This window comes from Ictalurus furcatus, chromosome 18 (assembly GCF_023375685.1).
Source record: "Ictalurus furcatus strain D&B chromosome 18, Billie_1.0, whole genome shotgun sequence".
NCBI classification, from domain to species: domain Eukaryota; kingdom Metazoa; phylum Chordata; class Actinopteri; order Siluriformes; family Ictaluridae; genus Ictalurus; species Ictalurus furcatus.
In genome coordinates, this window is record NC_071272.1 from 3,900,760 (window position 1) to 3,913,247 (window position 12,488).

General features: G+C 39.6%; 1 protein-coding gene across 1 annotated transcript in view; it reads right to left on the reverse strand.

Moving 5' to 3' along the window:
* Positions 1-188: 188 nt before the first annotated feature.
* The window catches only part of mmp17a (matrix metallopeptidase 17a), a 79,022-nt gene continuing 66,722 nt past the window's right edge, over positions 189-12,488 (reverse strand). Inside the window, exons 6-10 of the mRNA XM_053648386.1 lie at positions 11,516-11,618; positions 10,257-10,339; positions 9,062-9,214; positions 7,830-8,087; positions 189-1,599 (exon numbers count right to left, since the gene is read on the reverse strand). Of these exons, the coding sequence (XP_053504361.1) occupies positions 1,274-1,599; positions 7,830-8,087; positions 9,062-9,214; positions 10,257-10,339; positions 11,516-11,618 (923 nt within the window). The 3' untranslated portion in view covers positions 189-1,273. The remainder of the gene's footprint in view (positions 1,600-7,829; positions 8,088-9,061; positions 9,215-10,256; positions 10,340-11,515; positions 11,619-12,488) is intronic.

Here is a 12,488-nt window from a genome sequence, read left to right on the forward strand (position 1 = left end):
GGACTTTAAGGCTTTAGGGACGGGTAAGGCAACCAGAATATAGCATGGAAGCCAAAGTCACTAAGCAACAACTCTAATGCAATGGAGGAGTGGAGACGAAGTGTTTTTAAGACATCGGAAATTCATTATGATATCAGAAATTGACTGCTTTTTGTGATTATTTTATGTCTCTGGTGATGTAACAGCAGAGTCTGTAATACGCTTTATAAAAATGGGTTCAGTTATGAATATATTTGACACAACTGCTCTGAATTCTTTAAAGGAATAATGTTGTTATCTGTGTAAATATAGCTCTAATTCAACACGCTTGAAAAACGTGAAACTAGCTCAGCTACACCTCATGTTTTGGCGAGTATATCAAACCGGTTACATTGCCGTAGGAGAACCGCGGCTATGGCGGAAGCAAGCAGTGCCTCAAATTCATTCATGCACAGTACAGCTCGGTTTTCATTCCTGCTGCTATTAAGTCCTTTTTGTTAACGATGCTCCTTCTTAGCGGTCGGAATGAAATCTATTAAACACAATTATCTCCCTTTTCACTTTTGAGAGTAACGAGATTTTAAAATACTATCACTTTACTTGTGGTGCAAATGCACACAAAAGAGAAACATTTCTGCAATTTTTAGAACTATATACATAGTTAATTTTTTTTTTTTTAAGTCAAAATGGTTTCCCAGGCCGCCACACGTATGGACCATGCATGGTGGGTCATGTGACAAAGTTGTATTTTGAACACTGGATATTATTTGACTACTTGACTGAACATGACTGAGCCATTTGATGTTTAACATAATTCTTTAAAAAAAATAAATAAAAATAAATAAATAAAAAATTCGCAATTTTAATAAACATTGCATGAAACAAAAATAACACAACATATACTGTACATTGATTTCTTTTTACGCAGACATTATTTGGGGTGGTGCATGATATAAACCCGGTGTGACTTTTAGTCTGGAAAATACAGATTGACCTCCTTTGTTTTTCCTCTCTTTAAACACTGAATGTCCTTATCATTGCATGACGGGGGGAAAGAAAAGCAGATAATACTTGACATGGACCTGTTTTGAGCACGCAAAAGAATTCCAATGCAGCTAGAATGATTTATAATATAATTACAAATTTCCAGTTTTGATTTAAAGAAAAAAAGCCAGATGTAAGTAATGATCAATGATGGGAGTGTAAATTTGCCCTCTGTCCTTCCCACAAGCCACTGCATACGCACTCTCAGTGTCCGTGTCTATGCCAGTACAGGCCTGTGGCGTCCCCATCATCAGAGTGTGCCATACACGTGGGTGTGTGTCAGTATTAAGAAGGCTACCAACGGCCAGGCAGGTGCGAGCTGCAGGCGTGCGCCAGCGGACGAGCCCGAGTCTGAGGTGCAGGAACACACCTCGTAGCCGTTCTCGGCGTGATCCGAGTGGTGCTGTCCGGTCAGCTGTGAACCTGTCTCGTTATTCCTTGTCTGTGGAGCATCCGATTGCATGTCCTTGCAGACCAGCCAGTCTATGCCGATGGGGCGTGGATACCCTGCCTCCACCTCCATATCACTGCCCACCACTCGCCAGTACTCCTTACCCTTGAAGAAGTATGAGGCACCTACAAGGACAAATAAACACAGCTGATTGGCAGAGAGACACAATTAAGCACAATTCTACAGTTTGATTTTTTTGTTGTATTTGGACTGAAGTTATATTCGTTTGCACGTCCTATTACTTCAAGAGAGAGAGAGAAAACAAGAGGTCGGTGTGGGATTAACTGTTTATAGCTGCTATAATGTAAGTGATAACGGGAAGTCTTGTTTTGCTGACATTCCATAGCATTAAGTGTACCTTTAAACCGACTAAAAAAATGACATCATTTTTAATTAACATGAAAAATCCCCCCACAATGATTAGCAAATTGCTGTGGTGTCAGAAGAATAAAACAGGATGCGCTGTTATAGGAAAATAATCATCACACCACCTCATTGTTTTTGTTGTTTTATCTTACCTGATACACACATATTATATTTCATTTAAGGCCAATGTTCAGTCATGGCTCTGAATGTATTTCGTGCAGACCACAGCGACAAAAATTGAAACGTGAAAACAAATAAATAAACAATAAGCCATCTCTGTGCCACTTCAGTTCCAGGTACTGTCCTTCCCTGAACTGGTTTTTTTTTTTACTGTTTGTTATTCGTGTTGTTTTATTCTAGTTTTCTGTCATGCTGTTTTTGTTCTCGTGTCTAGTGTCAAGAAGCAGCCGCCCTGAATGAAGAGAAAAAACCAAAACAAAAGGAGAAAAAAGAAATTGAGTTTTGAGTTGCTTTTGGTTTCAATCAGATTGACAAAAGCTGTTATTTAATGTGTGTTTTGTCTTTCGCAATACAGAAATGTCTGACTGGTGAAATTGGATGCGTCAGAAGACTTGGTTACGAGATGATTTGAAGTGGTCAGTGGGCATGAAATAAATAAATAAATGGCCTACATGAACACAGAAAGCAGACAGTCTACAGTGATGCAAATGCTGAAAATGGGCTCTACCTATAACTTTAATAAGGACTTTTTAAGTTTTACCAGGAAAAAGTATTACTGGTCCATTTAATAATAGTTCACCTGCAACCTAGTTGTCATGTCACGGCAAACTAGCGACTCCGTTTCCCAGAATGCACTGCGATCTACAAACATGGCCGACGACTACAACTCCCAATGGAACACACAGACACTGAGGACTAATCACACACACCTGTTCCCAATCACACACACTACTTAAGAGACTGCTCATTCACAAGGTCTTCGTGAAGTAATAGGTTCAGTCGTCATTATCTCTGTATATTACCAAGCCGGTCCATTGTTTTTGTCTATTCTGGTTTTGATTCTGCTTTACCTGCTCTAACCTGTTTATCTGCTCACCTGACCACTGCCTGTCTTTGTTTATGTCTTTTGCCTTGACCTCTGGATATTATAATCTTCATTAAAGCTCTTAACTGCGATTGCATCTGTCCTAGCCCTCATTACGTGATACTAGTACACTTCTTTTCAAGGAAAACACTAATATATCGACGAAAATATTTGGTATACATTTATAAAACTTAAAAAAAAAAACTGTTTCAATAAAATATAGGAACATTAAAAAAATATATATTTCACCCATACGGTGTAATTAAGAATAATGACCCAAATCCACCAACAGGAAGTGATGTAACAGGAACACTAGCAGCTAAGGAAAGGATAATAAAAACACAGGAACCATGCAATCTACATACAATTAGGGTTAGAATTAGAAATGCTCAGACAGGACAACAATCAGACAAGGATATAAGAATTCTAATGAGTTCCATTATGAGGATTAGATGAAATCAATAGGGAGAGCGAGGCAGAGAGATTCACAGTGAGTGTTACAAGTGTAAAGAATATAAATAAACTTTCCGCAAGTTTGTCCAACTTTCTATGGTTCTCTGAAATATGCCGATGTTTTCTCTTTCTAGCTTCTAGCTCGGTCTGCTCCTGCTTTTTTCCTTCTTTCTCTGTCCGTCTCTCTTCCCCCCAGCGATGAAGCCCCTCCCCCATGGGATTTTGTTGAGCAGAGGAATGTCACTTTTTAGCCCGACCTAGGGCTCATACGCACTTCAAACAGCTGTGTGAAACAACCTCTGGTGCTGGCATTACCTCAAAGACTCATACTTCCTAAACACACATCTAACCGTCTTGAAAGAGGCTTTATATCGAGTCTGATGAAGAGTGTGTGTGTGTGTGTGTGTATTTGTGAGAAAATGACAAAGACAGGTACAGAGATACAGGGAGTTTCAAGTAGCGCGACAGTGAAGACACAAAAAGGTTGTGAAGGATGTTTTAGTACACACGCATGGTCTGCAGAAGTGATTTTCTGTTCTATAGAGAAAGATGAACAATGAGGAAGTGGCATGTTAGTGGAAAAACGTGTGCGTGTGTGTGTGTGTGAGAGAGAGAGCGAGTGAGAGAGATACAGTTGGTCTGGGATGACCCCTGTAGTGTGGTCTCGTCCACTCTTTTGATTGCTGTTATGAGTGAGTGATAGACCTGGGAACATGCCTGCCATGTCCTACTAGCCTTCCGTTCATATTCCAACAAACACACCTTAAATATAAAGAGGCACAGTATTAACAGAAGAAGGTTTGTCGAAATTTGAACATGTGCCCATGAGCACACAGACACCCTTTTGTATTTTTTTAGCTTCAAAAATACAACAAAAAAGTGTGTGTGTGTGTGTGTGCGTGTGTGCTCGAACAGCAATCTTAGGCCAAGATGTGACGATACGATCTTAAAACAAGAAGTGACATTTACTTTGTTACATTTATTTAAGTAATTTGTTGAGTAAACTGTTTCTCTACGAGTAATTTTAATGCTATTACTTTTGACTGTTCCCACGGTGACGAACACCATGCGCCCGTGTTATCGTTTTCCACTTCGAGTCCTTTTTCCACCCCTGTCCTGTCATCAGTATGTTACTTGACTGTGTTCACCTGTTCTGTGTTAGTCCTGGATTAGTTCCATCTATCCATGTGCCCAAAATTGCATACTGTGACGGTACCTGCTCGGCCGTTGATACAGTACGTACCGATCAGCATATTTGTGTAGTATGAATACAATCAGCATTGTCAGTGACCTACAACTTAAAAAGGGCCAACGTCATGCTTTCCACCATTTTTTTATTCTGACGGCTTCCGTGCCAGTCCCGTCGCCTTATGGGATTATCGCAGTGTCCACTGGTTCCATACTGCGGAATCTCGGCAGAAGCAGTAAGTCATCTGGGTATTTCCTGCCTGCTGCTTTATGAATACTGTGAATTCGGACATACTACTCTTTTGGCGTACTGCTTTTCGCCTACTGTATAGTAAGGTAGTAGCGATATTCGGACGCAGCTTATGTATACCCTACTGTTTCTTAATAGAGTCACAAAGTCTTATTGTGCATTTGTATTAAGTTCAAGCCTTGTTTTTATGTTTTTTGTTTTTAGCCTAACCTTATTTTACTTAGTATTTCCATTAATTATAGAACTTTCCAGTAATTTGTTTAGAGACTTCTGAAGGTTTTAGGCTTCTGAAGACTTTAAATGGACAGAACGGCACATTGGGGAGGATGTTGGTGAGGCGGTCTGTAAAAAGACTCTCTCTAAAACTGGATATTTTAATACCTGAGTATTAAAATGTAGTGTGTGCAAGTAAAGAAATGAAAACACTGTAGGTTTTTAATCAATGTTACATAGAAAATTGGTATTTATGTACTTATCGGTTCAGTCCCTCCAGGATTTTGTGATCGCAGAAATGAACCAAAATCCAGCAAACTCCGCAATATTCAGAGGAGCTTGCAATTTTTCAAACGTACCGCAGATTTCCGGCAGATTTGGGCCAAGAAGACAATCAGAAAGAAAAGAAAAAACTCCACGGAATCCTGTACGGACTGATTGGTTGGATGGTTGATGATGGCTGGTTTTCACCTTGAAGGAGAATTTCTCATGAAGCTGGAGTTTAGGTGTCAAACTAAGCTTCAAGTTGAACTAAGTTTTATGTTCAACTAACTAAGCTTTAAGTTCAAGTAGCTTTAAACATAGTCTGAGTACGTAAAATCCAAAGCCTTTGAATCATGGAATCAGCCTAAATTATTATGTGAAGAATTTTTGTTAACATGTTTTCAAATAAATGTTTCCTATATGATGGTTTTTTTTGTCCTCAGATGAGGTCACACTGAAAAATTCAAACATCTTTATCCCAGCTGAATTGGTGCCATTTTACAGGCAGCAACAACAACAACAACAACAACAACAACCCTGTGAGCTTTCACCTTTTACTACGTCCTGTTTCCAACCTTGTCCCCTTTTTGGTTAGGAGCTAAGACCTCATCACTGTTCTGAAAAATCATAAACATTGCAAGTTTTAAAACATTTTTTGTTTTTTGCTCAAGCTGCTCTCAGCAGCACTTCCGAAGCCGTAACCAGACATTAGTCAAGAGATTTTTGGCAAAGTTCCCCTCACGATCCCCACTCTTAATAAAAAGTGAGAAACGTTGGTCTCTGTGGATCGCCAACTTCCAGGCATTTGAGGCAAGGTGTTTGTCTGTACTGTCTGTCAATCATTTTGTGCATAAACAGCACATAGCTCGAAATCTCTTTAGGACATGACTTTTGAGAGAAAAAAACCCCCCAAAAAAACACTAAAGGGATTGGCTGTGCATGGACGTTGTGTTCATAAACAGCTAGTTTCAGCCAATTTCTGTCAAAATTGCTGACTAGACCTTTAATGTCGACAACAGCCGCGATGGACGAATCTATGGAGAAAACGGTTCACCGAGCAGAGGCGGGGCTATCGTGAGGGAAGCTGTTTTCCCCTCCACTCTGTCAAAAGTAATAGCTAATTTGTCCCCTAACATTTCTGCCTCGATAAATAACACAAACTTGTAAAAACCTACGCAGTAAAACACGGTAGTCTCTATGCTAATGCTAACTTCCATCATTAGCCATGTCAGCTAGCTAGCAATCAGCAAGCAATGTTAACAATTATGTCATAAATACAGTATGTTAATACGTGAGTGTGTAACATTTTGTTTTCTTTTTTTCTATAAGCAGACCTTATTGTTTTGCTTTCGGGTTTTTTTTTCTCTTCCAATCATAAACTTGAATTCTCGAATCTGATTGGTCAGCAGGTGTTGGTTAATTTATTCTAATAGCTTCTCTGACAGTAGCGCCAGCTGTAATTCAAATCACAGGTTTATATTAATACTCTCGTTCTAATACATTATTGTTTCTATAGTAACAGCTAAGTCACAGGGACTTGCCACATAATTAATTATAAACGGATTAATTATAAACACTAATTATAAACTGATTAGAAAAACATGTCATTGAACAAAGAAAATGGATAAATGTTGATATGTTGAATAGGAGGAGTCTTCAGTGTCAGAGCTTTGTAACTATAAATCTTCCAGATGGAGGACTTTCCGGTCTCTCTGTAACATTTTTTTTTGTCTCATTGACTTAAAAGAAAAAAATATAGGCTGGAAAAAATGTAAAATGTAACTTTAAACAGATAAAAAAAGCATTACATATCATTCATTATTAAGTTTTAAATAATCATTGGCAAACTGCTGATGTAGAGGTGGTGTTAAAGGAAAATAATCATCTTTCCCGTGGTAATAGTAACTCATCGTTGATTATTTTTCTATAACGGCATGCCTAGTCACGTTTTATTCCTTGTTCATCACCACTTCTGAAATTTAAACACGATCCTGTATAGTGTGCTACCTGAGTATTTTTTTTTTTCCTGAGTATTTTCTTACTTTCTTAAGTACTTTAAGTCCATAATTAAGTTTTAGAGAAAGCTGAATAAGCATCTTGGCCACTCTAACCCAATTCTCCTTAGAATATAATGCACAATTGTATTTTTTTTTTAAATAATCCACTCTCAGTAGCATCATCAAGGCTCATTGTTGGAATGCACAGCAAGCTGCAGTAAGTCCTAGAGCCTTTACTTTATGTTTATTCATAGTGTGACAAATACAATTTTAACTGCATAAATATTTAATACTTTCGATATGGCATACGTTAGGAATATACAAAGAACCCCTTAATGCACCATTTCAAGAAAGACAGATCAAAACCAACAGTGTCTATAATGTACACCTCTGAATTTATTCTCTCTATAATACAAAGGGACATATCGAAAGTCATGCGTGGTTGTTCCAGAAACATCTAGAGACAGGAGAACAAAGGCAGTCTGATGTGTACTTCAAAGTCATCATACTGAGAGTAGGCTATGAAAAAGAAAGAAGCCAAACAAAAAAAAACAAAAAAAAACACACTACAACACTTACTATCAGACCAGCGCATGGCGTCGTCTAGCTGAGATGGAATCCCTTTCCATAACGTCGTGTCTTTCGGGTAGCCCTGGTCCATATGCCGCAGATGATCGTCATAGCGCCAGTAATGGTTGTCCTTAAAGAAATACGTCTTGTCGTTATGTAGCCAGACAAAGACAGCGTCTACGCCCTCCATCGGTAGGCCGAAATCACTGACGGGGCGTGGGTAGCCTTCCTCCACGATGTTGTCCTTGAATACCCAGTACTTCATTCCTAAACGAAGTATGCAGAACTATTCGATTTCAATTCAATTCAATTGTATTCGTATAGCGCTTTTAACAACGGACATTGTCACAAAGCAGCATTACAGAAATATATCAATTCTGGATAGAAATGTAAAATTTATGAAAATGTATCCCTAATGAGCAAGCCAGGGGCGATGGCGGCAAGGAGACGATATGAGAAAGAAACCTTGGGAGAGACCAGAACCCTTTTCAAAAGGGAAACCATTCTCATCTAGGTGACACTGGATAGTGTGATTATAAATCATTTCCCATCTTTAACTGGGAAATTATAGACAGAACTACAGTCAAAAAGTGCAATTGTCTAATCAGGAACTTGTGAGCTTATGAGCAACGTATGAATATTTCTGAATTCATTTTAGTTTTAACATGAAGTCTATTTTGTTGAAATTATCAACTGTTCAATCGCAGTCCTGAGCCTTCCTTAGGGTTTTTAAGTGGTATCATCCACAGTAATCTCATTGATCTTTATGGGGCCATCCTCAGCAACAGCGAGTGGTTTTCGGAGCTAAAATATTAGCACTACTATACTACTGATACTGGAAATTGCTCATTCATGAGTAATGAGGGCAAAACAGACTGCGAACTGTGCTCTGCCAAGATATCAAGAGGAGGAACTACAGCGTCTTCTTACAATACAAGTAACATGATAAAACATCTTAAACAAAAGCCAACCAATGCTGCAGCCAATGCTTTCTTGGTGAGAAAAAATGTCTACAGACGACGTTAGGTGACTGTAAATAACAACTCTTAGACAGTATGTTGTACTTCATGATCAACAATTATAGTCATTCCAATGCAATTAAAACAAAAAATGTACTTTGTTACAACTATATTACCAAATATATTGTAATATTTATAAAGTCACATTATATAATACATTTATTTTCATATGAAGTGACTTGTTTCAGTCATTAAAGTGGACTTAACCAATCGAAACCAGACCTTTAAAAAAGACAATCTTATGGTCTCCGGGTCGCTCATACACAGCATCGATGCTATCCAGATTAGCAGGCAGACCTCTCCAGAAGCGATGGATCTGAGTCGGCCTCAATGACACCAGGTGCTTATCCCGAGTCAGTCGCCAGAAATACTTCCCTAAAAAAAACACAACCACCCAAATTTAGTCCATCATTCCATTATGCAGATATCTGAGTGAATAAACGTTTGCTTTTATGTGTGTGCTCGAGATGTTTTTAAAGTCACCACTTTATATTTCTGATGTCTCAGATGTCTGCGTTCAATGATCAGATACTCAGATGAGTATGAAGTTTATTTATACCACAGCACTGTTCAATGCTCGAGGCTGATTAGTCAGAAGAAGCAGTTTGTGTTACTATTGTAACAATGTAGACAAGGCAGAAGCTCCAGGTGTTATTGCGGATATCGTGTTTATTTCGCATTTTTGGAAGGAGTCTCCAGTGCCAATGCTTTGGAACAATCAGAAGCACAGAAGTAACAGAGAAAATTGTTACTCTAGGCAAATTTCTGTTGTATAAGTGGAATAAAATGTTTTGGGATATATGGGATATACGGTGGCTTAGTGGTTAGCACTGTTGCCACACACCTCCAGAGTTGTGGGGCTTGAATCCCGCCTCCGCCCTGTCTGCGTTGAGCTTGCATGTTCTCGCCGTGCTTCTGGGGTTTCCTCCAGGTTCTCCGGTTTCCTCCCCGAGTCCAAAGACATGCGTTGTAGCTCGATTGGCATTTCCAAAATTGTCCGTAGTGTGTGAATGTGTGCGATTGTACCCTGCGATGGATTGGCACCCCGTCCAGGGTGTCCCCCGAGTTCCCTGGGATAGGCTCCATGCTCCCCCATGACCCTGTGTAGGATAAGCGGTATGGAAAATGGATGGATGTGTTGTTATAGGAAAACAGCCGGCTTTGTAGTGGTAAATTGTAAGTGTACCTCCACTTCGTGTTAGGCCGCATCACACCACCCAGTCATTGATTTTTTCCCCCTATATCAGCATGCCATGTCATGCCTTATTCCTTACATATCTCCAAACAATCTTTTCTAATTTGGCGTCTGATTAGGAAAGCGATGTCTTCGCACAGCAACGGTGCGTAACGCGAGAATGCACCACTTGGCTACGAGTTCATATCGATTGTTCTCTGGTCCTCCAGTCTAAGTCTTTACCTTTGAAAAAGAAGGCCTCCCCTCGGATTTGAGCCACTGCATCAAAGTGACTGGTACATCTGTCTGGGGCATCGCGTTCTGGACTGAGAGACGGAGAGAAAAAGCAGAAAAAGAGAAAGAACAAATGAGGAAGGAAAAAAAAAACACACCAAAAGCGCAGCTCGCTATCAGATGACAGTGAAGAATATACAGCCTTTCTTTCTATTGATCTCTTGTACTATAAACAGAGCCTGGGTGTGTAAGTGTGTGCAACTGTGCAGTCAAGTGTGCATTCATTTCAAGCTCGCGATATTTGCCCAGACAGCGGGATTGATCAAAATTTAAAGGCAGATGTTATCACCTGCTTGCAGAAAAGGGTCTTTGCATGCATTATTCCTCGGCCTATGACTCGTCGTGTTTGCTTTGCTAATGACACAAAGATTATGGCCTTCTTTCGTGAGATAGCACTCAGTGTGCACCTTATTAACATAGCTCTTCATTCAGAGCTTATTAAGAAAGCTCTCAGGGATGAAAATATTAAAGACCTTCGTGAGGATAAATCTAACTTTATTCACCCACCATCTGTGAAGATGGCGGGAAAGAAATATGAAGATATACAAGCCGGTCTCAACGGGCCAAGTGTCCGCTGGCAGCGAGACGAGGATTCAAAGCTTTTATTTGTTTCCTTCTGACAGTTGCTTGGGTTATTGTGGTCTTAAAGGAAAAGTCCACCCTGAAATAATTACATGTCATTGGAATTGAAATATTTATGATGTACTTAGTGATTATAGTTCTATTTTGTTAACCGGTGCTGTATTTATGAATGGTTTGCTGTTGCTCTGACATCACAGGGGGCGTGTTCGCAGGGGTCGGGGGGTAGTTTGAGTTTAATAGGAGTGCATTTTTCTTCCAAACCATTTTCCAGCAACAGGTAATATCATATTAATCCAACACAGGTATAATTGAGACAGCAATTGCTTGATTCCAAGGTCCAGAATGCGATGCAGCTATACGACTCGGCTCAGAGAGCTATAGAGACTCGGCTCAGCTAGTTAGTGAGCTACGAGATGGTGCTTATGGAGGTATTGGCATGAAACTTAAAGCTTAAACTGGAACCTGAGCTGTTTACACAGTGTGTACAGATGATGGAGCTGGACAGACTAAAGGACCGTTGCATCACTCTCGTTCAGGGTGGATTTTTCCTTTAACATCAGGGCATGTGAATATATTGAGCATAAATCTATATCTATGCGTATGTGTAAATCCGGAGCTGTACTCACGGCACTGTGGATTTGTTTTCTGGCAAGTCCATTAGAACAGGTGGATCGTCGGTATGAGACACGCCATCTGGACGGGCCGTGTGTGAGACTGAGTCCCGTACACCTGAGAAAAAGTCCCAAGTCAGAAGAAAAACAACAACACTGATATCACTGATCGTTTCCCACACTCTGTGCGCTATTCTGCTCCGTTTCGCCTTCCTTATATGGTCGAAGCTTCCTGTTCTTGTTTCAGTTGCCATGACAGTTAATTAGTCCCATTTGTTGCTTGTTACACCTGTCTACATTAGTGGGCTGTATTCAGAATCCATTTACACACATGTAATTGAGGTACTGTAACTCTGGAATTCAGAAGTTACACAAACGGCACACGTGAAGGATGTGTCTGAGTAAAACAGAGGTGTGCCTCAGTTACGTGCGAACTTGCGGCATGCGAAATGCAAAAATGCATTAACTGGAAAAAAAATACATAATACGCTGGATGAAGTGCAATTTTATAAGCTGCAGATTAATGAAGATGGAAGCCATATTGTTCAATTAAACCACATTTACGGTAATTAGGACTACGCATGCAGAAGTGTACTGACAAAAAACAGCCTAGACTCCTTTTGGATTTACTTCAATGCTTGCCATCTTCTCACTCATATACATCGTATTAGGTGTTTCTTCTTTGCTCTTCTTCTTGAAATTGTCTCTTGCTTTTACGTTACACCGTGTTATATTTGAAAACAAAAGGCATTTCCTCCTTCTTTAGTCCACATTTTGCCTTTTGTTCAGGTTTAAAATGCAAGTCCTTGTTTTCTTGTGTTTAAAGGCAGTAGTCTAGATGCCACTGAAAAACATAAAAAAAAATCTGGCAACCTTGGAGGCATGAACTACATGCAGAAGTGATTTGCATAATCTAAATGTCGCACCCAGAAAACTGACTTAAGCAGCTACGTACACAAAGTCTGAATACCATTATCTTTCGGTACAT